The sequence below is a fragment of the Ixodes scapularis genome, unplaced genomic scaffold (genome assembly GCF_016920785.2).
Source record: "Ixodes scapularis isolate PalLabHiFi unplaced genomic scaffold, ASM1692078v2 PGA_scaffold6__148_contigs__length_123643588, whole genome shotgun sequence".
Lineage (NCBI taxonomy): Eukaryota > Metazoa > Arthropoda > Arachnida > Ixodida > Ixodidae > Ixodes > Ixodes scapularis.
Genome location: NW_024609881.1, coordinates 118844107 through 118868280, shown reverse-complemented (window position 1 = coordinate 118868280; position 24174 = coordinate 118844107). Strand labels below are relative to the sequence as shown.

General features: G+C 43.1%; 1 protein-coding gene across 1 annotated transcript; it reads left to right on the top strand.

Moving 5' to 3' along the window:
• The first annotated feature begins 3143 nt into the window (after positions 1-3143).
• On the top strand, positions 3144-18864 carry LOC8053118 (basic proline-rich protein). The gene is made up of 6 exons (XM_029969702.4): positions 3144-3376; positions 9395-11724; positions 12712-12818; positions 14192-14448; positions 16010-16170; positions 17214-18864. Exons 2-6 carry the CDS (start codon positions 9403-9405, stop codon positions 17391-17393), a joined length of 3027 nt encoding a protein of 1008 aa, XP_029825562.2. The 5' UTR covers positions 3144-3376; positions 9395-9402; the 3' UTR covers positions 17394-18864.
• The last annotated feature ends 5310 nt before the right edge of the window (positions 18865-24174 follow it).

Sequence of the window (24174 nt, the reverse complement as noted above, 5' to 3'; positions counted from 1 at the left end):
TCTGCTAAAGTGAAAAGAGTGAAAGGCTCGGTGGGAGGACCCTTTACGGCTTTTCTTAAACTGCAACACTCTAAAAAAGGATATGATCCTTCCTTACGCCCCTTGTCACATATACGACACCCCAATACTTCAGTTTGACGCACAGCGCACTGAAATCAAACTGACGGCCCCAACCTTTACGAGAGGCTTGATGACGGTGCGATATAACGTATCAAACAGCTAAAGTACGTATCAAGGACCACAGACAAAAACACGGAGGTTTCGCAGTAGGGCCAAGAAAACCACAATAACTTTTTTTTTGCGGTCAGTTACACTTACTTAAGCTATATTATTAATTTGTACAACTCGGCTATCAAGCCGCTTGTGAAATTATGTAGCGTCGGTTAAACGTCAGTGCGCTGTACGTCCAACTGGAGTTTTGAGGTGTCGTATATGTGACAAGGGGTGTAAGAATATACCCGTTTCTTTTTTTGTTTTTCTTTTTTTGTATGTCAAGGTATCTGCATACTTCGGAAGAATTCCGTTCTTTCCGGTCAGGTTTATTCAGTGCAGATTTCCACTGATGCTCAATATTTAAAAGGAGCCGCACGTTTAGTAACTACCATTTCGAAACATGCACATTTCGCGAGGACGCTTTTCCGGGTCAGACCTTTACATGTCTACGTTCATTCGTGTTACCAAGTCAAATGAGACATGTTAATAGAACGATCGCGCACGCGAAGCCTCAAACTAGAGGCTAGGCTTTGAGATACGTCTACTGCACACCGTTCTCGCGTAAGCTGACAGTGCGGTGGAAGTTAGGCAATCGCCGGACCGATCAACCGCCTCTCTTTCTTCACGTGATCCCGCCCTCTGCGTGTAGGTATGAGCAGAAGCGTGATCACGTGGCTAGATGTAGGTGCATGACAGGTTCAATGAGTACGTAACTCCTACCCCGCTAGACTTAGGGGTGAACGGAGGACAGACGAACGTAGCCTTGGCCTTTTTTGCAACCCCGCCTTTATGTTCCTCGGTGCTTTTATACCTATCGACATACTTTGATTGGCGCAAACAGGAAAGCCATCGGCTCTCATTTGGCACCTGTTCAAAATATTTCATGAACCAGCCGCCATTAATTTTCTTTTTCGCAGAAAAATTAGTAATTCTTGTTTGAGAAACAGAAGTTCTACTTTGTATTGAACAGAAGGCATATCACGGATGCTAAGAAAACTTGGTTGGCTTTTTGTAAATTGAAGACGACCTTTGTACTGGAACCAGCTCTGCTTTAACCATGATTAGACGTGAGTTATGTTCATAACTGAACTAATAAGTATATTTATTCTGTTACCTGTCACTCAGCGTTGTGCCATTTCTTATATCTTCTTTATATGTGTAATTTACCTATCAACATAGTAGCCGGTTTATCGGGCTTCAACTTTTTTTTTTATCTCCTGACTCATGACCACAAATATAAACCCCACGTAAAGTAGCAGCACACAGGAAATTTTAAGAAAATTTTAAAAAAGGTATTTGAAGGGACCTTTTGAAGAAAATGCTAGTGCACATTACCTGAGATTTACTCAAGCACATAGTGTCGTTTCGACATACTTATGGAAGTCGCCTCCCTTGTCATTTTTAGTCACAACATGACATCAAAGCTACAAAAGACTATACCATTCATGATAGTCCCTCACACAAAATTTTTCTTAAATATATCAGATCTTTTATAACGCTAGTTTTATTAGCGCACCAATCAGGCATTTAGAAGTAAATATGTCATTTTACGAAAGCTCCAGAAGCGCCTTGAAAATCTCCTGGTGAAAACTGCATACTAAACATCGGATGTCGCAAACGACCAGGAAATATAATAGATGTTTACCCACGTCGCGGACGCGAACATAATTAGAGTAACACGGGTCTAGTTACGTTGGGTTTCGTGCAAATGAAGGGCTACCCAACTCAGCACCCGAAGCGTTTTTTGATGCCTAGAGTTGGATGCCATTCCTGCTAATCAGGGATGGGCAAATTGCATAGCGAAGATTCAAATCCCTGACTTCTGAGGCTGGAGCTCCTCACGCGGATAACAAAAATGTCAACAAAAAAAAACACTTTTTTTTTGTGCTGGCGTTTGCCTTCTAAAAAGAGACAAAATTACTCGTAATTGCGATAATTGAAGAGTTAGGCGACGTGACCTTCGCTCAAGTAGCATCCCTAATGAGGTATTGTCACGATACATGAACAAGTTTTCGCCACTTCCGCGAGCGCTCTCGACAATAATTTCTATTATATCTTGACTCTCGAAGTCACAGTTATTATCGCCGCCTGTACAATTACGCGCATTTCAGTAATCTCCACACGTCGCGCACTAAGATAATAGCGCGTAAATTAAAACAAAGGAAAAACTAGACAAATTATTTCACAAAACCATACCAGGGAACCTATTGCTGGTGTCAGACACGTCACTTCTATTGTGAAAGAATCCGCCATAGAAAATTTATGTGACCTAACCACCGCAAATCGACACACCTGTCCTTCCCTCCCATCGACGTTTTCTACAGATGACACCTAAGGGAAGTGTCTTCGAGGTATAACCCCGTCTGGACATATTACCATTGGCACGTGAACCGGCCGGCTCGTCGGCTATTCAGACAGATGACATTGACACTGACACGCAACGACGGAAACGATCCTACAAACCATGACGTACGGCAGGCAACGTCACTGTGGACAACCCGAAGCTTTTTTTTTTTTTCACTGTTTTTTTTTTCTATAGACCATAAGCCTTCTCGTCACACGGGCAAACCTTCTGTATAAAGTAACAAAACAAAACAAAAAGAAGAGGAAGCTCTTTTTTCTTTTGCGTAAACTTTTGCCATGGAAGTAATGGAGCGCTTGCCCGGTGGGGGAGAGGAGGTTAAGTCCGCTGAATAAAAAAAAAAGAGTGCACCACGTGGTGTGTATGCGGTTTCAGGAGCAGGTTTCCCGAGAAGTGCCACTGGACTCGACTCGGTTGTTGCAGACACCATTATCGAGGTTTCTCCCTCTCCACGAAACCGTCGTAATTCGGCCTGAGTCACCCCCCACCTCCCTCGGTTTTTTGGTGAGAGTTGAGGAGGAAAACCTACCACGCGAGAGTGAAGAGGGTGAGAACGGGTGAGAGAGTCGAGAAAGTGAAAGGGGTATCTAGATGGTGGAAGGAAGGGGGGGTTTTAAAAATACAGGATACCACTCCTCCGGCACAAGCGGCGAGGTGGGCAAAAGCTTTCTCTCCGGGTCGACACAGAAAGTTGCTCCTTCTCTGCGCGTTGGGGATCGTTTGTTTTTTCTCGCCGCGGGACGCCGGCTTAAAACTTCAGAGGAGGCGAAAACTGCACGGAAGTCAGCAGGAGACCATCTGGTAAGTAGACTGGTTTTACATATACGTTTATGATAGGCTTAAAATTACCGTGAACTTGGCCATTGTCGAAAGTAAACATCGGATCGCAATAAGGCCTGTTAAGTGTGGTGTGGAAAATAAAGGCCAGATCATTTTTTTTTTCGGAAATGTATTACGAACGACGCTGCACCATTCAGTTGCTAATTTATGGCCCATCGAGAGAAGAAAAAAAACCGAGACGAGTTGAAGGGGCTCTTGTGTACTCCTAGTTGTTTGCAAGTTAAATTTGAGATTGGCTCTTTCATTTGAAATTAAATGTGATTACAGTCGCCGACAGCCTAAGGAACGCAAGGTGTCGCGAGTCCCGTGCATACAATTATCGATTCACAGCCAATGGGATTGCAGCACTAGCCGATAAGACGTCGAAGGACCAATCATGAAGCGACAAGATAAGAAACTGCGTCCTTCCTTAGGTTCTACTATAGTAAGATAGTCTGCTTAAATTTGTCCGCTAGCACGAGTAGATTCTGCATGCATAACACCTTGTGAGTGGGTTTATTTGAATAACATATTTGTACAGCAAATGTTAAGCAGAGAACACTTTATAGACCCACAACGCTTTTTTTATTTCTTTGAATTACAAACCAGTTTACCTGTCTACTCGCGCTATCTTAGACTTTTGAGGTTCGATAGCATGTCTAAATAAGTGTGTTCGCCTATATGCACTAGATGTGCCAGAGGAAGTAGGAGGCTGCTCAATTGTATGTTTTAACCCGACGCTAGCTACGAATCTTGCACACCTTAGAGTCACCAAAGAAGACTTGTAATTTGTCAGGAATGGTTGAATCAGGATAGTATTGATTCTACCTTCATTGTGGGACCTATTGCAATAAATTGTTAATCGAACTTTGCCTATTCATTATACAAATAACATTAAGATACTCTCCTGACAAAACCGGTTCCAGAAAGGCTTTCGTATGCCCGTTCTATTCAATTGAAATCGCGAACGCAGCTCCGATCTGACATATTTCGTGCAGAACAAATAAGCAACGACAAAATATTTTACCATAAAATCTTCAAAGGCTGTAAAATTTAAAGGGTAATAACTTTAAGGGCAGATTAATAAAATAATTATTTTAAATAAGTAACTAATGAATTCTTTGAAGTAAACAATAAACTCACAGAGCAAGGCCTTTGGGAAATATATCACGGTGAGCTTTTGTGTATTCACAGTTTTTTTTTTTTTTTGGAGGGGGTATCTTTTTTTATCCTTTATTGAATGCATTGTTTTGAATGTCAATCACTCTTTGTAGATCTTGTGTTGAATGTACCGCGCCGAATGCCAATCACATTCGAGCACTTTAGAGCAAGAACTCTTTGAAAAGCATGTGCTGAATGTATTGTACTGTTGTACTGAATGGCAATCACATTCGAATGCCCTTTAGCATCTGACCTTTGTAGAACCTACGGTTTATGTATTTTACTTATTCCCAATCACATGCTAACCTCTTTTGGAATAGTCGCTTTATGAAACCTGTACTAAATGTATTGTATTGAACACTAGTCACATTTGAAATTTGTTTGTATAGCTTCTTTGTTGAGCCTGCATTAATTGTGTTCTATATAATGCAAACCACATTCGAACACACCTTTTAGCTTAGTCCCTTTTTGGAACCTGTATTGAATGTATTACTATTGAATGCCAGTCAGATTCGGTCTTCGATGCGTGTACCAGGTCCTAAAAGCCTGTTGTCCCAACGCTCCTTGGATATTTGGCAGTGAGGGGAAGACCAAACCAACAAAAAGCGCAACGGCGCATTCAAAGCGCGAGAATGGAAAACGTTGCCTGGTGAAGCCAGCTGCGGAATATTTAATGTCGACATAATGAGCAAAGATTTCTTAGGCAGAATTCATCAGGGAACATTAAGGACTAGTCGCACCCAAAGACAAGTCCGTGAGATGCATAGCTGTCCGAAAGATTAATGGAGTAATTAATTTATTTTATTCTTTACTTTATTCTCGTGGTTTTCTTCGCATGTTATAAGTACACTCAAAGTGCAGGTATATTAGTCGACCTTCAACATTTATGTTTGTTCGTGCATTTCTTTTTATTCAAGAAGTCCATTGCGTGATTTGGGTCAGCCTTTTTTTTTTCTCTCTCAGTTTTATACTTGTCTGTGAAATCCTGCTCGGAATAATTTACGTGACTTCAGTTTGAGTTTGTGATTTTGTATCACCTAATCGCATTTTTACTACCCCGTATCTGTCCTTGAATGTCGTCTTGGCGAGTCGGTGATAAATCATTAGCAGTATTCGTTATTTACTTTGTACATTACTTGTTGTGATACGCACATAACCTGTATATCATTCGGCGTTCCTAGCGATTTAATTACCTCCGATTTTGCGGTCGCCGACTGGGAATGAAGTAATTAGTAAACAACCAGCCTCCTTTTTTTATTCACTTCATTATGCAACAAGCACGAACCCGTTGAATACCATTAGAGCCCTCTATTAACGGCACTTTTTTTTTAAATATGCATATGTGGAGGTATTTAAGCTTAACGCTCAGTCAGTAATCTTAAATTTTAAAATTACGCCATCTCTCGTCCCACCTTCGTCTTTTTCCTTCGGTGTTCCCCAACTCAACTAACACGCTTGTTTGTCTCCTTATAATTGTAGTGCCATATTACGAATCCTTTGTCATGCGCACATTTTTTATTGATCATGAGCTAGATGGCCACCCTATCATGAGCATGTTTTTTGCTGTAACTTAAAATAATACTTTTTTAGGAAAGAAATCGGTACATATCTTAAGAGACAGGCGGGACAGTCCTACTTTTCGTAGGCACTCTGAAACTTGACATTTATTATAATTGTTCACCATATATAGGTATCAACAAGTAAACACCGAATATTCCTTTAATCTTCTTTTTCATATTATGGTACATTATCTGAAGAAGTAATATTTCACAAAACACGCCACTCTGTATAATAATTAAAATCCATTAACCATATCTTTTATTGAGGCTGCCGCGAAAGCTATATTTTAAAAATGCCAAGCACGCGCGCCTCGTTGCCGCATGCGATGGGAATGTTTTCTAGAAAATGTACAAAAAACAATTTGTTTTTACTATAACTGATTCTATTAAGAATACGGTTGAGTCTTAAATTCATATATGCGCATACCTTAATATGCAGCTAAAGTTACTGACAACTTAAGAAACTTAGGGCGAGGTTTATTATGTTCACGTTTCTTATTTCGTGATTCGTGTTTTATTTTTTTTTGCGTTCTTATCTGCAAATTTCGCAACGTCATTGGCTGCGAGCGATAATAATATGTTCAGGACACGCTCTCGACGCCCGACGTTTGTGAAGCTGTCAGGGAATACAGGACGAGTTCTAAAACTATAGCTGAAGACGCCAGCAGAATCTACGACTAGAGCCGTAGTTGAATCATATTTGTCAGGCGTCGACAAGTGCAGGAGACCCCATTCCAATGACCCCTTCTCATGGGTCATTAGACCGATCACTCGGGTATTCTACATCATGATCAACTTCCACCAGCTCGCCTGCGCACCACTGTTCTTTCACTTCCTTAAAAGGAAGCTGAAGAGGTTTTTGAATTCGAACAGGCAGTAAAAGTTGTAATGTAGACAACTTAAAGACTGTGTCTCTTAAGTTTTCTTTCGAGCTGATCAATGGGAGCATCGTAATAGCCAATTAAAATTTCGACGTAGACCCGCACGCTGGGGCGCGCCGACCGTAGGAAAGCGCGAGAGCGGAGATAAGAACTACCAAGAGTGACGTCATCATCGGGATCATATGACATTTTCTCGCCACTAACTTGGCTCGGAGATGCCGTCAATGACGTCACGACGCTCTGGGAAGATAACAGGTGGCAGAGTGGATCGCCGCATACCCGGCGGCAATCGCTGCACGTATTTTTTTTTTTTTTTCAAACTAAATGCGGTTTAAGTTTACCTCTGCCCAGAATGGGTGCTGTATCTGAATCCACGGAACGAAAAGCTATAAAATTTCGCTCCTAACTTATATTCCCTGAAAAGTGCGGCAGCTTCTTTTCAATAAATTTGTCGTAATAAGCGCCAGACAATGTGAAGTAAACAGGTACATGGATAGATCGTAATCCTAAAAGAAACACAAGCCACGACCGCACAAGGAAAAAACGTTCACAATTTCACAGGGACCTTGAACTCAACAAGCAAGGCTCCCGAAACGGCCTCAGAAGACAAATTAAGCGAAACAAAATAAGCTAAGCCATGGAAATGTTTTCTACGCGAGTGCTCAAAAAAAAGAAAAAAAAAGGAAAGAAACTTACCTTGTACTATGTTTTGAGGAAACATAAATCGAACAAAGACTAAACACTGACATATAAGGTTAAGAAGGCGGGGCCCATGAAGCCACCTATACGTCAACAGGCCTCTCATTTTTCTTTATTTTTTCCTCTCAGAAGTGTTGAAGTTTAGGCATCAGTTCCGGAGATGGCTCTTAGCGACGAGGCAAGGATGTGCATAACCCTTTAAAAGGTTGTTTAGCTTCCCCGTGATCACTTCACTGATCTTCCAGGAAATAGATATACATGGCAGGAAAGTCTAGGGGAAACTGATTGGTACATTGCGCTACAGGTATTTCCGTCTCCAGTAATAAGCTTAAAAAAGGCTACACGAACTTTAACGTAGTTTTTGCACATTGTTTTTGTTTTCTGCACGACAAATAATTTCGTTCCTCGCTTTGAAGATTTTACTTAATCCGGATGCGCTTGTCTAACCAGTCAAAAGACAAGTAGTGAAATATCACAGTAGTTATTTTTGTCCAAAGCATCTACAAATTTCCACCTATCTCACGAAAGTTTGTGGTAAAATTCTTCACAACCTTTGCTTCGAGACTTTTCCGTGAAAGTAAACAAAGTTTAAACGACACTCATTCCACAATCAATAAGAACATTTTTTGTTACTTGATCATCTCAAAACTACCTTATATTGACACTCAAATGTAAAAAATCTAGTATTTAGGTTCTCATTATTCTTTACTAAAAAACCTCACTCATTATATTGTACTCATTACCAGCTATTCAAATTCCAATCCCCCTGAATTGTGACTTCGTATGATAATATTCGTCGTGCCATACTGTCCTGATGAAAAAGGGTCTCAAAGACTAAAATTTCATAAAGGTTTAATCGTCGAACGTGTGCCAGAAACAAAAGGAAGAACGAGCGTCCATAAAGCAGCAGCGAGTGTCGAGGTGTCGGTATAACAGCTGACTAGCGCGAGGGTGTTTGAGTGAGTCGGTGAGGTCGCGCTAAGCTCCTGCTCTATGACCCTCGCTATCTCGAGCTTTCGGTCTAGAATTTTTGAGCGTCGAACACTCAGGTTAGTGACTCGTCATGATCATGTTGACCTCCTTATTTGTTACGCTTGGGGTAAGAGTAAACAGGAATCTTTTAGACGTACTTAGAAGCATTCCTTTTCGGCCTTGTACATGACAATAGTTACAGGACCAGTTACAATTTAACTTCATTTTCAAAATCTTTAAAAATAATCAAAAAGCGAGGCAACTATGCAAGCTAGTAGGAGGTCCTTCCAAACTCTAGCTTTTTGAGTGAAAAGCTAAAATTATTCGCAGTTACATATTGACACCACCTAAATAAACGTTTTTTCAATGGATTAATAGAAGTATAAACTAAATTCGAGAAATAATTTATTAAATATAGCACAATTTAGAATTAAAGCGAGGTATGTACTTTGATTTCAGGATTTGTCTCTTCTGGAAAGTAAACTCTTACGTAAAAACTTTGCTCGCGATTATTTTAAAGTCCCCAAGTATTCATTATAAGGGGTGGTTACGAAAATACTGACTAACGTTTACTCGTTTTTTATTTAATTTTCCAATACATCAAGAAAACGCAATATTTTATAAGTTAAAAGCACGCCTCACATTTTTTTTTAAACGTGTGCTTGAGTCGTTGTTATCGATGTAATTCATTTTTGAATTCAATACTTGTCTTATTTTGTCAATTTCAGAAACCAAAATGAGGACCTTGGTGTCCTGGACAGCAGTCCTTCTAGTCGGTGTAACTGTCCTTGAGACCGCATCATCCGGTCTTCCTGGATCGCTGGGCCGCGTAAGACCTACAGGTGTTGCTGGACGACGGTTTGCACTCCTGGGGCCGGACGGCGTCACTTATTCCGGCTCGCCTGACGACCCGGACGACAAGTCTTCTGAAGAAGTCCCTCAGGGTAAATACCCTGATGTTCCCGATTCGCCAAAACAACCAAAGCACCCTCATAAGGATAGACCACCACACGTTCCTGGAGGGCACCACACGAAAAACGGGAATGGGCCGCACCACCATCACCAGAAATACCCTGATATTCCGCAAGGCGGCGAGCATTCAAAGAACCCTCTAGAGGACCTCAAGGACCCTCATGTTGCGTCCCCGACGGACGAGAAGCCCGACGTTGCGCTTCCCCCTCCCGGCAAAGCCCCAGATTCACCCTCTCCTGACGGGGCTCCTCCCAAGCCTGACAACCAGGGGCCGCCCTTCCCGGCAGGGAAGACCGGTGACGAACCCGGTGACAAGTTGGTGCCACCAGGACCTGGGGGCGCGCCACCACCCGGTAACTTTCCAGGAGGGCCCGGTGGACCTAACGTTCCACCTCAAGGACCAAACGGAGTTCCTCCTAACTTCGGAAACAATCCCAACGTTCCCTTCGGCTCCTTTCCGGGTGGTCCAGGTGGCCAAACACTACCAGGATGCCCAGTCTGCCAGTGCCAATGCCCGCAGTATCCGCAAGGAGGAGGAGGAGGCTATCCTTATGGAGGCGGTTTTCCAGGATTCCAAGGGGGAGGATTCCCCGGCTACGGTGGTTTTGGTGGCGGATTCCCCAACACCGGTTTTCCTGGTGTCCCATACGGAGGATATCCCCAAGGTGGCTATCCCCAAGGGGGTCCCCAGGGCCCTCAGGGACCGGGCTTCCAACAAGGAGGGCCCCAAGTGGTACCGGAAGGCTCAAACTTCCCCCAAGGTGGTCCGCAGGGACCAGGATTTTCTCAGGAAGGTCCACAAGGGCCCAACTTTCCTCAAGGACAAGGAGTACCTGTTGATACGCAAGTTGTCCAACAAGGACCTGGCTATCCCCAAGGAGGACCAGGAGGACCACCACAGCTGGGACCTCAAGGGCCGGGCTATCCTCAAGGCGGGCCTCAGGGACCGGGGTATCCTCAGGGTGGACCTCAAGGGCCAGGCTTTCCCCAGGGCGGGCCTCAGGGACCAGGCTATCCTCAAGGACCTAACTTCCCTCAAGGCGGTCCGGGTGGTCCCGACTACCCTCAAGGAGGTCCCGGAGGACCCGGTGGACCTCAGGGCCCCGGTGGCCCTCAGGGTCCCGGTGGCCCTCAGGGTCCTGGTGGCCCGCTTCCAGGCGGACCTGGACCCTTAGCGCCCGGTGAAGACAAGAAGCCCGACGGTCCCAAGCCTTTCGATGGTGCTGGTCCCCCTCCGAGTGACAAGACCCCCGGTAGCTCAGCCAACATTGAAACTCCCTCAGACGACAAATACCCAAGCGAGTCACAGCAGGTTCCTACAAAGGTGCACCCTGACACGCCCTTGGGGCCACATGACAAGTACCCTGATGTTCACGACTACAACAAGCCACCGCACCACAAGCATCCCGGCGTGCCAGTCCCTAACCAAGGTCCTCCACTGAACAAGTATCCCCAAGATGTGGATGACTGTCCCTGTAGGCATCAAATTAAAGAGGAGCCCAAGATACCGTTTGTTCCCGAACCCGCGCCTAAATGCACCACGCCCGATTGCCTTCCAGAAAACCCCCTTCTTCCCCAGATTCCAGAGAAGCCTGTACTTCCCCCAATTATTGAGGAGAAGCCATACGGACCACCGGAGGGTCCGCTTCTCCCTCCTCAAGTTCCCGAGAAGCCGGTGCTTCCACCAGTTGTAGATGAGAAACCGTACGGCCCACCAGAAGTTCCCGAAAAACCTTACCCAGTGCTTCCTCCGCCTGTGTCTGTACCTGAATATCCGCCGGAAGTTGTGCCAAAAGAGCCACACGAAAAGCCAGTGCTGCCACCTGTTCTTCCTCAACCGATTCCAGAGATACCCGATGTGCCGTACGAAAAGCCAATTCCTCCCAAGGAAGTACCGTACCCTGACGTGCCCCCCCAGACGGATGTGCTGCAACCGGAAGTTCCACCTTACCCGGAAGTTCCCAAGGGCGGCGAACCGGTGGTTCCGCCTGTCGTTGACCTGGACTTCAAGCCGTCGTCCTGGCAGTACGCACAGTGTGGAATTCCCAAGAAGCAGCCCTCTCTTAGAGGAACATTCCCTTGGCAGGTACAAATATTTTTGCTTATTTTAGTCAAGTCACTTGTTGTATAGCGTACGTTTCCATCTTACTGAAGTGCTTCTACTGACATCTTCCTCAGAAGCATTGTAAATACTGATCATTGTTAACGGACTACATATTACCTAAAGGCTGTGCAATTATTACAATTAGTCCTCAGGGGTGCCATATTTGCATGGATCACAGCTGTTCAAATAATGGACCAGATTTTGTCATTGATTTCGAAGTATATTTTCTAGACATAATTTTGTTTTTCTAATTTCAAAACAGGTCTAAAACAACGTGCGGGGAAAATATAAATTGCAGCATAGAACCAAACCGATTTCTGTATACATATTTAAGGCAGGACGAAGCAGGGTATTTTATTAGTATTAATACATAACACAGATAATGACTTGCTGTACCAATCTTTTTTCTTCGGGGTATTGCTGTGGAACGCATAAAACAATGCTATTCGCGGTTCTAATTATATTTAAGTTATGGAATAATGCAAGTCAAATACTGAAGTATATTTTTAAAATATTTCAGAACTAAATGGACTCCAGCGTAAAACATCGGTGTTTTCCAGTACAAAAATGCCGCATAGGGCTATTTGAAGAATTGGGCATGTAAGGTCATATAGCCATACATGGTCTTAATTACCCGATTCTGGATATAGCCATGTATAGCATTTCTGGACCCGTTGGAAAGGCAAGCGACAACGAGGGAAAGAACTGAAGTGCTTACTTCCGATATGAAACCACAAATAAATCGTAACAATACTCTGGACTCAAACCGTTCCACCCAAACCCGACGTCCTTCTGAGCGCCTCAGGAAAAACAAACAACAACAAAAAACGCGGAATGTAATCTTCTGTCCATCGGCACCGTTTTCGCCGGTCGCGTAACCAGTCTCGATTACGACACACAATCTGCGACAAAAAAAAAGACGGAATTACCTAACGCGCCATTTCGTTCGCTTGTTGTTCCCACGCGCAGGCGACCCTCGCCAAGCAAGTGGACAAGTCCAAACGTTACTTCTGCGCGGCGACACTGGTCACCGCAAGGCATGTCCTGGCTCCAGCCCACTGCGTCGCCAAGATAGCGTAAGTCCTTAATTGTTTGTCTTTTACATTTTTATCTTCGCGAACACCCTGCCGTGAACCCGTTTGCGCGGTGCATTGAGCGCGAGATGCTATCTTTGTGGAAATAGCCCTATTTGAAGCACGGTCAAGGCTGGAGAACCGATTTCCGACGTGCAGGGCGTCACGTCTTTTCGAGTACGAGGTTCGAAGAACCGGTACAACATTTTTTTAGAGGACGTAGGAAACCGTGAATATTCTCCTTCCAACTTTCTGGTTCCTTAGTTCATAAAAGTTTTCTGCACGTAACACAACCTTAAAGAACCTCCTTAAAGTTGAATTCATAATCGCCGTCTTTAAGCCATATCTCAGAAAGCCTAGTCGTATTACGCGGGTAACACCCAGATGATCTCGATACTTCTACGTGTGACCACAAAAGAAATAACGTATATACAATAATAACACGCGTGCTTTAAAAAAAGACAAACACAATATTCATATTTTCATTAAGGTAAGTATTACCTCGAACTAGTAAAGGTATGTACATCTATCTGCCTCTGTAAAGATATACAAAACGAGGCACAAGTACAGTTGTATTACACGATTCTTTCAAGAACAACGGCTTTACCTTATTAGCCAGTCTGTTCAAGAGCAGAGCACAGACCCTTCCAACAAAGGACTTGTAGCGCCGGTGGCATTTTCAATGTTCTTGCATAAGGCGCGTGCTTTCCTCGTCTTCTGAAACGACGAGCAAGTGCATGCTGGGTTGTGCACCGTTAAGAAATATGTAGCGTCTACTTTCCCGCAAAGCACTTGGGAGAGCGAAAATATCACAGCGCAGACTGGTTATTTTATGTCTAAACGTATCATCAGCCCACTCATTTCTCGAGCTCCGACGCCATTTACTTCAGCGATTGGCTGTCTCAAATCACCAGGGGGAAAGCAGACGCAATGAATCAATGAATCAATGAATGTCCCGGATTTCTTAGAAGGCAATCTATACTCCATTTTACTTTAGGTCCAAAAGCAGCCGACGCTGCGACCCCATCGAGTCGATCAAGCAGAGCCAAAAGTGCATCGTCATGGTGCTAATCTCCTTTGTACGTTTGCCATCACCCAGTAAACCAATCACGCAGAGTGAAGGCACCCCAATCCTGCGTATTTTTAGTGCGTGATTGCTTCAGCCGGTAATGACAAACCCGTGAAGACAACGAACGCCGTGACGAGACACTTTTGACGCTGCATCATTGGCTCTGGTGGATCGTTGTAGCGTATGCGCTGCCGCCGGGAAATAAAAGTGATATGGGATAAAGCGCGTGTGGGCTGTGGTTTTTGTAAACAATGGAATTATGTCTATTGACGATCCTAAAGATTGTTTCCTTCTTTGGCCCTTGCAGAAGCACACCTGAAATCCTCCTGGTTCAACTGGGCAACCTCCTCAAGAACGGTGAGAGGAACACCTACGGAGTCCAAGAGATCGTTCTCCATCCGTCCTACGGCCCGGACACCTACGCCAACAACCTCGCCGTCGTGGTTCTGAAGAAGGAAGCCATCTTGGATGATGACGTCACTCCTATCTGTCTTCCCGAGAACCAGGACCAGTCCTTCGACGAGTATGACTGCTCTGCAACGGGATGGCCCAACAGTGCGCTGAGTGAGTGTCCCTGCGATATTACATCGAGAACATTGACTACAAATTTACGCGGATGGTTCATGCTCCGAAGGGCCGTGATTTATTTATTGCACCCAAATATTGTCACGAATGACAATTGATGAGGCGATAAAAACTGAAGCAACCTAAACATGTAATGGAACGAACTTGTGTCCAATACAAAATAGAAGGATAGCATTGCAGGCGTCGATATCGGTGAAACAGCAGGATCGAGAGCTGGGGCGAGACTGACTGCGGCTCGCCACGCGGAGCCCCCTATGTACACGCGTGGGCTTTTGAAACATTCGGCGTAGAACTTTTGGCGCGTAGAACAATCGGAACTCGATCAGACGATAATGTTCTTCAGCTTACGAGAAAGCCAAGTTGAAATAATAAATAAAAGAACATTCCGCTTACTAGAATCGAACCTAGACTTTCCGCGCGACAGTCAAGCGCTGTAATCATTTGGCCACGCACGTGCTCACTCAGCGACGCGCGTGGCAATGTAGAGAACAAATTTAGAAATCAAGATTGATACATACTGTGGATCGCGCCAAAAAAAAAAAAGAAACGATGACAAGATGATGAGTGGCACGTAGAACACGTCACCAACTAGTTCAACTCGCAGTCTTAAAATTAAGAATGCTTGACTTGTGTCATTTTTCCGCTGTGTTCTGCCCGGAAGTTTGAGGGTTATCGTCAACCTAAGTTTTAATCGAATTTCCTCACAGCCACACCCTTCCCCCTATATGAGTTTTTTAGAGCGCAGCTCTTAGGGGCCCGTTTCCAGCCTGAGCGGCGTCGGCGTCGGCGTAACCGGGGGGGGGGGGGGGGGGGGGGGTCACGTGACCCCCCCCCCCCGAGATCACGTGACCCCCCCTCCCCCGAGATCACGTGACCCCCGGGGTCACGTGACTACCCGCAGGTGACGTGACCCCCCTCAGTACCCTTCCCTACCCCTCCTCAAGAGCTGCGCTCCAATTCGGCGTTACAGGGATTTGTAAGCGGCTTTCATTTTTTTTATACTCATGTTCATAATTAACTGTATACAAATACTAGAGCTACATGCTCATGAGCAACCACTTTGGCTTAGACTGCAATAATCATTCCGATCTGAGACATTTATGTACACTGTACAATTTAGTAATATTTCGGTATTTTTTCAATCTAGATTGCAAAGTGTGGGAACCACCGGTCCGCTACTTGATTATTTATATCATGAGCATGCGTAGATACAAGTTACTATTTTTTTCGGCAACTCAGGTCACGTCGTTTATATTTAGAAACCATTACTTATCTACTCCTCATAAAAAAACTCGTAAATATAGAACGATATATCCGTAAAACGTGAAGCCAAAACTTTTTTAAGAGTTCTTGAAGGAGCTGTGATTTCGATTGTGTTAAAACATTTGGAATACCATGCAGCATACTGAACGCCATAACACCCTGATAAATAACTACACACGCCGAATATCCGAGAGTTCGGTATCCAGTTGAAGTGGTTTACCCGTGTTCAGCGAAACATGTTGTAACATTGGATCGCTTCTTCCTGTCCATTCTGCAGAGGTCAACCGCTACGACACCCTGCGCAAGATCGGAGTGCCAACGATGAGTAACGACGTCTGCCAGACCAAGATAAAATCTGAATCTTCTCTCGGCAAGGATTACGAGCTGAAGAACGACTTCATGTGCTGCGCAATGCCAAGCGGAATCATGAGCTTCCAGGTAAGCCCGTGTCTCATCATTCCTAAAGTTAAAAACCATCGGATTCGCTCATATAAGTCGCTCTAAGTGCCAGCGTCCTACTGCGCGCTTACAGCAAATGCAATGTCTAAGCTCCGCATAAAATAATGGTCTAGTGCAAAAGGTAATATCCGGTTGGTTTTATTTACCAACAATAAGACATCCTCAAGTACTTTCAGTGGTTATCGTCTGATAGTCAAGGAGATAGTCAGATGCGCCAAGAAAAGATATGTCGTTGTTTTGGGCATCCTAGTCTTTTGCGTCTCTGAGAAACACGGCATCAGCTCTAAAAAAGCTAGTTTTTTTTTAGTATAATGGCACTTCACTGACGTGTGTTCGTTCCAAACACCGGAATAGGTCTTTATATATATATATATATATATATATATATATATATATATATATATATATATATATATATATATATATTCAGGATATTTCGGAGGGGAACTATTACCATTTACGGCGGAGAATTTCATTTTATTCACTATTGCTTTATAATTTCTTTGACAGCTTTTTTTTTTATTTTAGTACAATATCAATAACAGCATCTACTCGTATAACCTGCGGCGTATCCAACTGAACGAAACTTTTTCACGTTTTATGCCGATGCCTAAATACTTCTATGATCGTGCGGCTTCCCTCATCCCTGTCGACACCGTTAATTAATAAACTGCTATATTTGCACCATACGGTACATATTTTACTTCAACAACTTTCGACATAGTTTGCGTAACACGAGATATTAATAAAAAAGTGCAACACTTTCAAAATCCCACACTCGTATATAACGCGTTACTTGTACCTAGTACATTATTAGTAACGAAGTAACCACCTAGTTTGAAGAGAAGAAACGAGTAATGCATTTTTATTGTGTTTAGTTGTTTTGTTAGTTACTTTTATTTATTGCATGCTGCTGCAAATCAAATGAATGATCCCGGCACAAAAAAATAATGGTCCAGGCAGTAACATGTACTCGTACATGTCTGCAAACGCCTAACGCTCCCTTCTCGTCTTTCTTACAGTCGTGCACGGGAGGCGGTCTGGCCTGTGTGCCACGTGGCCCATCTGGAGGCAGGTACATGTGCGCTGGCGTAGCCACCCTCAAGGAGGACGTGACCATGGGCCCCAGCATTGCCGGAATGTTCCTCAGGGTCAGCAACCACATCCCCTGGATCAAGTCCGTCCTCGAGAAGGCATACTAAAGCGACTCTCATCTTTCGCACGTGGGTCTCGCACCACCCGATTTTGCGGCCACGTGAAGCCATCGTTATTACCAGTAGCTGAGACTATCGTCTTCGACAGCTGAAGAACCATAGGACGTGATCAAGCGTGGTCCTGTTGTCGCTCTTGATATTAGTACTTACGTTTGCGTTATTCCTCGAGTCACATTTTACTCGATGTCAACAATTTATTGTCCCGAATCTGGTTAGCATTCTTATTTAGTTTTAGAGCTTAAGTCGTTTTTTGACGCCACATTTACCAGCCTTTATGTTGTCCTTCTCAGTTGATAGTGACTTTCTTATTCTTGGTGCCTATCAAGTTGTTATTGTACTACGTGCGGCAATTTAACGTTGACGTCTAGGTCATCTACGTTCTACCTGTTATACCTCTTTGGGGTGAACGTGTTGTGTATTGGAAGGCCGAGATGTCATCTACATACCATCCATACCAACACTAAGTAAGCATCGGCTAATAATGGCGAAGATATCTTGCCCAATTTGTTAAACATTCAAGTGTTTAAATATGCCTTTATTTAGAACTATACTGCGTTTTATAATCATTTTACATCACAATGTATAGGGTTCCATACACCCCGCAAATAATGTAAAGGACGTTTTGTTTGAATTGACTTTGTGTCAGACCTGCTTTGTCGTTTGCAGTCGCAAGTACTGCAGTGAATATTATATTGTTGCTTCTGCGCATTATCCCTTTATCCAAAGGTTATGCACTAGCGCTGCGTTGCCGGAAATATTGTTCAAAGTACTAAATTTAGTTTCGAAAACATGTTACTACCACTGAATCTCGTATCTGTCACAAAACTGTTTCTGTGGCTTAAACGTAAGTATTAGTTCTGAGTTGGGATCGATTTCTCGTCGGGTAACTAATTTTACAACCGTTCCCTTTCAAGAAAGTCAACTCACATGACAAACGTTTCAACTGACGCCATTTTTATTTTTGCTGCAGTTCGCCCTTTTATACACGTTGTCATGTCTGTCGCCATCTCTGCTTTTAGACCTACTTTTAGAAGAAGGATGAAAGGTTTGATATTTATACCAGGGGCAGACGAATACAAGCGTGCGAAGCCCTAAGGCGTGTTATGCTCTGTCTCAAAATAAGATTAAACGCCCATTCATTTCCAGCGTGATTTCAGCGACATTCTGAGCGCCTCCCATCATAGAGTGAGGCTCCTCGCCTTTTATGCAGACAAACATTTTGCCTAATTGAGCCCAAAAGGTTACATGAACTGAATCTGTGATATATTGTTGAAGCGTACGTTGTTTATGTACCAATGGTCGTTGTGTAATGTTAAACGTGTGAACAGTTTCACCCAGTCGCGTGTTGATTGTGTTTTATTTTTTCGTTTCATTTTATTGCAGTGCTACAGAGTTAGTAGCACTTCCCTCTCCCTTTCTTCCTTTTACAAAACAGCCGGCAATAAATGATTCGGACGTATGTTGGTGCATTCTTTGTTAAATTCGTTGAACTTCACTTTCGACATCCCCCCCCCCCCCCTTCCCGGGCCTAAAAAACAAATTTACACATCTCACATATCTGGGTTTCAGAGTTTTTCAGGGATAGGGTACCACTTGAAAGCTAATTTTAAAACACGTACAATTCACAATACACTCAAAGAAATCAGGAGCGTCTGCTTTACCACAAAGCAAGTGGAGAACCAATCATTGCAATCTAAAAAGGGAGCTTGAAATGTGTTTAGACTTAACGAAAAATGTCTGAGTTTTGGTTTTGAGCATGGTAAAACGTCATGCTCAGTGCCACAGCTCAGACTATTATTAGTTAGGTCTACACATAATTCCAGCCTCGTCATTCGCCGACTGTTTTTCGTAGATTACGAGGATTGGCTCCCGAAATTGGTTTCCACGAAAGTAGAGGCTACAACTTTCTTCGGTGAATCATCAATACTTGTGTCAAAAATATCTTTAAAAAATCACGATTAAGAGCAGAGCAATCCGCACATTAGCGTTATACTTTGTCTTATATTCAGGTTCGCTTGTTGCATCTTCTTCGGTAATTCCCAAAACCGGAGACGATAACTGGAAGCTTGCAACCAAGAACAAGATCCAGAATATAAATTCCTTTAAGCTTCAAGTCTGCAATGATGATTCTCCACTACAGAATTCACTTTTTACTCTTGCATGTCTCGTTAACATTCCTCTACTTTTTTTTGCTTTGTAATTTTTTGTTCAGCGTGCTATCAATTACTATATTACTCTCGATGCATCCAGCCAGTTTTGGAAAACCTTAAACTGCCGCCCATTTTTTTTCTCCTATATATTTTATTGTCTTACGGGGGAACATTGGTCTTGGAGCTTTTTAAGCTATTCTGGGACCAAACCCAATAAAAATGCAAATGATTTTGCAGTTTCTATTGCTGAATTAAAATATAAATTTTTTTTCAACCAGTAAATTAGTCCATAACTAAAGCTCGCCCGCCTCTGTTTGCAAGAACAATAGAAAACACAGTTTAAATCAATTGTTTAATACATGAATAGATTCTAAAAAAAATTGGGTTCTATCTATGTTTATACAGCCTAGAACTTCGCCTGCCTCAACGGGCGACGAATCTCCCAGTTTTAGATAAGAAATTTAGTCAGTGAAGTACAACCGCTAGCCTGGGGTCTTTAACATGCATCGCGCAGTAGTGATACACGACCGCACGCCGGTTTATGTTCATCCAGATCAAAACGGGCAGGGGTGGGGATTGAGCCCAGGATCCTGGGTTCTGCAGCGCGAGCTTTCGCTCCACGTGCTCCGAGATGGTGTGCGCTAGCCCACTCGGCCACCGATCCCCCCTGGATAAATACTACAAAGTGTAAAGAATGCAATGTTGGAAGCACTTTTGGGACTGAGTCATCATTAATGGTATTACAATACATTGAAGTTCAGTGTTCAATGTCTGGCCACCCGGTAAGAGAACAATTGATCAATTAAGACATTGTATATGACTATTTCGGAGAATCTGCTCCAAACATTGTATGCTTCGCACATTTAGCTACATGTTGTAGAAAAAAAAAACATTTACATCTGCCCTAGATGCTGAGATATCCTTCCTGCAAATTTGCTAAGCGTCCAAATTTGTGTACTGAGAAAACACTGTTTTTTCAACATTTCAATGCAAATTCAACCTGCATCGACATTATAAATTATTATTACGTCTCCAATGTCGGTCTACCAAATTAGAAACTTCGCAGATCGAAAGAAAAAAGACTTATATTTCAAAATAGCCATTTGCAAAAAAAATACAAAAAAAAAAAACAATTTTCGCTTTTGAAGTTGTTTTTTTGTTTGTTTTTTTTTTTGCATTGAAGATTTGTGTTTTTTTTTTTAAGCTTGGAATCATCTGGAAATCAAAATTTCAGTTTAGGAGAGCGATACCAGGCTCAGTAGCCTCATTCTGTTTGATGAATCAGACTTTGCAGGAGTCTTACGGGCAATCCTTTTAAGAACTCAATTACTCTCAAGTGCTCTCCGTTTGTACGAACTGTTGCCTGGAGTTAAGCATAACACTAAATCACGGAGTGCCGCCTCGTGTGTTTTCATACAAACCTATATCACTTTTTTTACCTATTCGAAGCACTTCCTCTGGAACGCAACCTCAATTACGCTGAAGATCCACTTAATTATTTTATAATAGCAGCTTTTCCACAATTACCTTTTCATATAAAAAACTAGTAGTTCTCAATCCACGTGTCACCGTTTAATCCAAAAGCCTTGCAGTAAATGCGTTAAGATCCTCACATTTTCAACGATACAAAACATCTTAACAAAATGACTTAGAAATGCATAAGGACTTCCAGTTTCATTTTTGCTGCTAATTATTGTGTCTGGTGTACACCACGTCGACACCTAATTTCTTTCTTTTTTTTTTCTTTTTTTTTTTTTTAATGCGTAACATGCAAGAATTAGCAGGAAGGCGCGCTGAGGAAACTCCTTCGGACGTCTCTATACGGTATTTATGGATTCCCGCAATAGAGATAATGAAAAGTTCTCGGAAATCCGTGGGGAAAGTTTCCTGTTGTCGTATCCTAAATTTCTAAAACATTAAGAGCGTGTTCAAAACACGCCCTCCAAAATTTAGGAATTGGTTACATATACTTCACAAAACTTTTAAGTGGCAATGTCTTCCGGCACATGACGGGAGTCGATTCGATTACCATAGCCGGAATCATGCGCGTTCGGGGAAGAAGAAGGAAAAAAGACGAGAGCGTTTTCAAGGCTAAATCCGGGGAACAGAGTAATTAATGCCAGAGAGGTCAGGATTGACTTGTTGACGTTCGTGAGCGCCGTACTTGCGATTCGAATCTCCAAGCGATGCAGCATCAATTAACTTTCAAAACAAGCATTCCAAGGCTAATTGTGTCCAGAGCTTACTGCTTGTTAACTTATTAACGTTTAAAACTGCAAACTGCAATTTCGCAGACAAGGTCGTTGTGACTAGTGAGCGATGGGGTTGGGGCATACAAGACCTTGCAATTAGGTGGACGTTGAAGCATAAACGACACTAATGGTTCAAATTGTTATTGTTGTTGTTTTCAAACGTCCTCGTGCACGCAGGGCAACATAAACAATGTTGATGACCAGTCACCTAGCTGTGTTTGGAGATTTACGTTTGTCCATTGTCCCTCTTGCTCCCCTTCTCCAGGGATTATTTTCATCATTCTTGTCCAGCTCGCTTGCACCTTTGCATTTAATTGCATTATAATTATAAACAATGTGTTATTAAAACATCTCCATCTTTTTGATAGAGAGTATGATTTAATGTGACGATTGTATTTGCTTAGATGGACATTCGATGCTCTATTTTAGTGAGTATTGAACTTGGTCCTAACTAAAGCATCAATCGCTTAATAATGGGCTTCTGTCAGTTTTTCAATGGCTCAGACATCGCCGAGTGACGAGTTGATTAGCCTATTTTATTGTAGGTTGCTATGACTGGGGTGAGGAAGGATATAGATAAGAAGAGACATCCAGTAGTGTTGCATAGAAATGGAAGGTCCCGGTTCTTCAACCCTGTATCTAATCTCGAGTGAAAATGCACAGTTCAACTAATTCGCAGCTGTTCAATGCCTAAATTAGATTTCCTAGTAACATTACGTTCCAGATCATTAATAATACGGCGCACAAACTTTTGTTAAACCGACTGAAACTGTGCAAAAGTCGTTAAAGGGAGCACTGATTTCAACTGTCGTAAAACTGAACAGATTTGATTACAAGTATCACTGAACAATCCAGTTATACCTGCATATTATTAAAGTAATCAAAGGCAAGAAAGAAATGGCTCGGGGTAGAAGGCATCATTCGCTAACGATGGACGTCTTTCTGAGTCAGCCGTTGAAGCAAGCATTGTGTCCTTCTCGGAACCAAGAGAGACCGCGAGGCAGGTTATAAAAACAGGCAAATCAAGAAGAGGGAAGTGAAAGTGGAAAGAGATGGCGCACGTGTAGTTTAAATGAAATAAAGATAACCAAAACAAGAAGTCGTAAGGAAGGCCGGCGAACTTCGGTGAAGAACCGCGCTTGAAAACCCGCGTCCTGCCTGGAGGCACGCAAAGACAAACACGCGTGCACTTCTAAAATTCTATGGACAGCGTCCCAAGAAAATTACTTTTTTTCGCATTCCTGTCTTCTATTTAGTTTTATTTTTCTATGTTACCTCCTCTTTTGTTATCACCATCGCACTCCTTTTTAATGTACGCTCGTTCGAGTTTCATTTTGTCCAGGTATTCGGGACTTTTGCATCATAATTTCTTCGTTTTAGTTTACCTACGGAGCCAGGAGCACGTCTCCGCGTTTAGCCAGTCTTTAAAAGTTTTCCGTCGATTTCCGGCAGATGACGACCTAAAAGTGCCATGTTTCCTGTCGCAATCCGTGCGGTGACACGCAGGGGAGTAATGACGGGGGCAGAACGCGGCACATCCCGAGTGCTGACACCGGCAGTCCCGAGAGGAAGGACGAGTAAGAGAGCGACAGAAGAGCAGAAAAAGAGAGAAGACGAAAGTTTTGTCGTGTTCGTTTTGCCGCGAGGTGTTGAAGTTGCTCGAGCGCTTGACAAATTTATTTAGCTTTCTGCAATGAGCGTTTCTGGTGTTCTCCTGCCTGCGGGAAAACACCGGATCCGGTGTTTTCCCGCAGGGATCATAGTTCAGCCGAGGGCTCTTTGTGGTTCCTTGTAATCGTTTGGGCACTTCTTAGTCCAAGGCATTAGCTCCAGAAAAACAATAACTACATCAAAGCGTGAAATGCTTTTCACCGCTACCCCCAATCCCAAAATGTTGTGCCGTCCGTCCGTCCGTCTGTATTCCACTAAATTTAGCGGAAAAACTTATTTGGTGTTTATGAGACGTGACGTCTATTTATATCACGTGACCTATACACTAATTCAGTTTCCTCGCTAAATTTAGCTGAAAAATTGGTGTCACCTGGTCTGACGTCTCTTAACCTATACACCACCTCAGTTTCCCCGCTAAATTTAGCGGAAACATTTTTGGTTACATAAACACCAATTCCATTTCTCCGCTACATTTAGCAGGAAGTTTGGTGTCATATGACCTGACGTCTCGAGACTTGTACACCAGTTTAGTTACACTGCTCAATATATCGAGGAATTTGACAAAAATAATGTTATTTCACTCCCCGGAACGGCGCTGTGTTCTAACTAATTTGAAATGACCACACCTTAACTACCGCATTTCCATTTCATGCATTATAGTACCTTAGAAATAAAGGTCGCCCCTCAATTTCATGT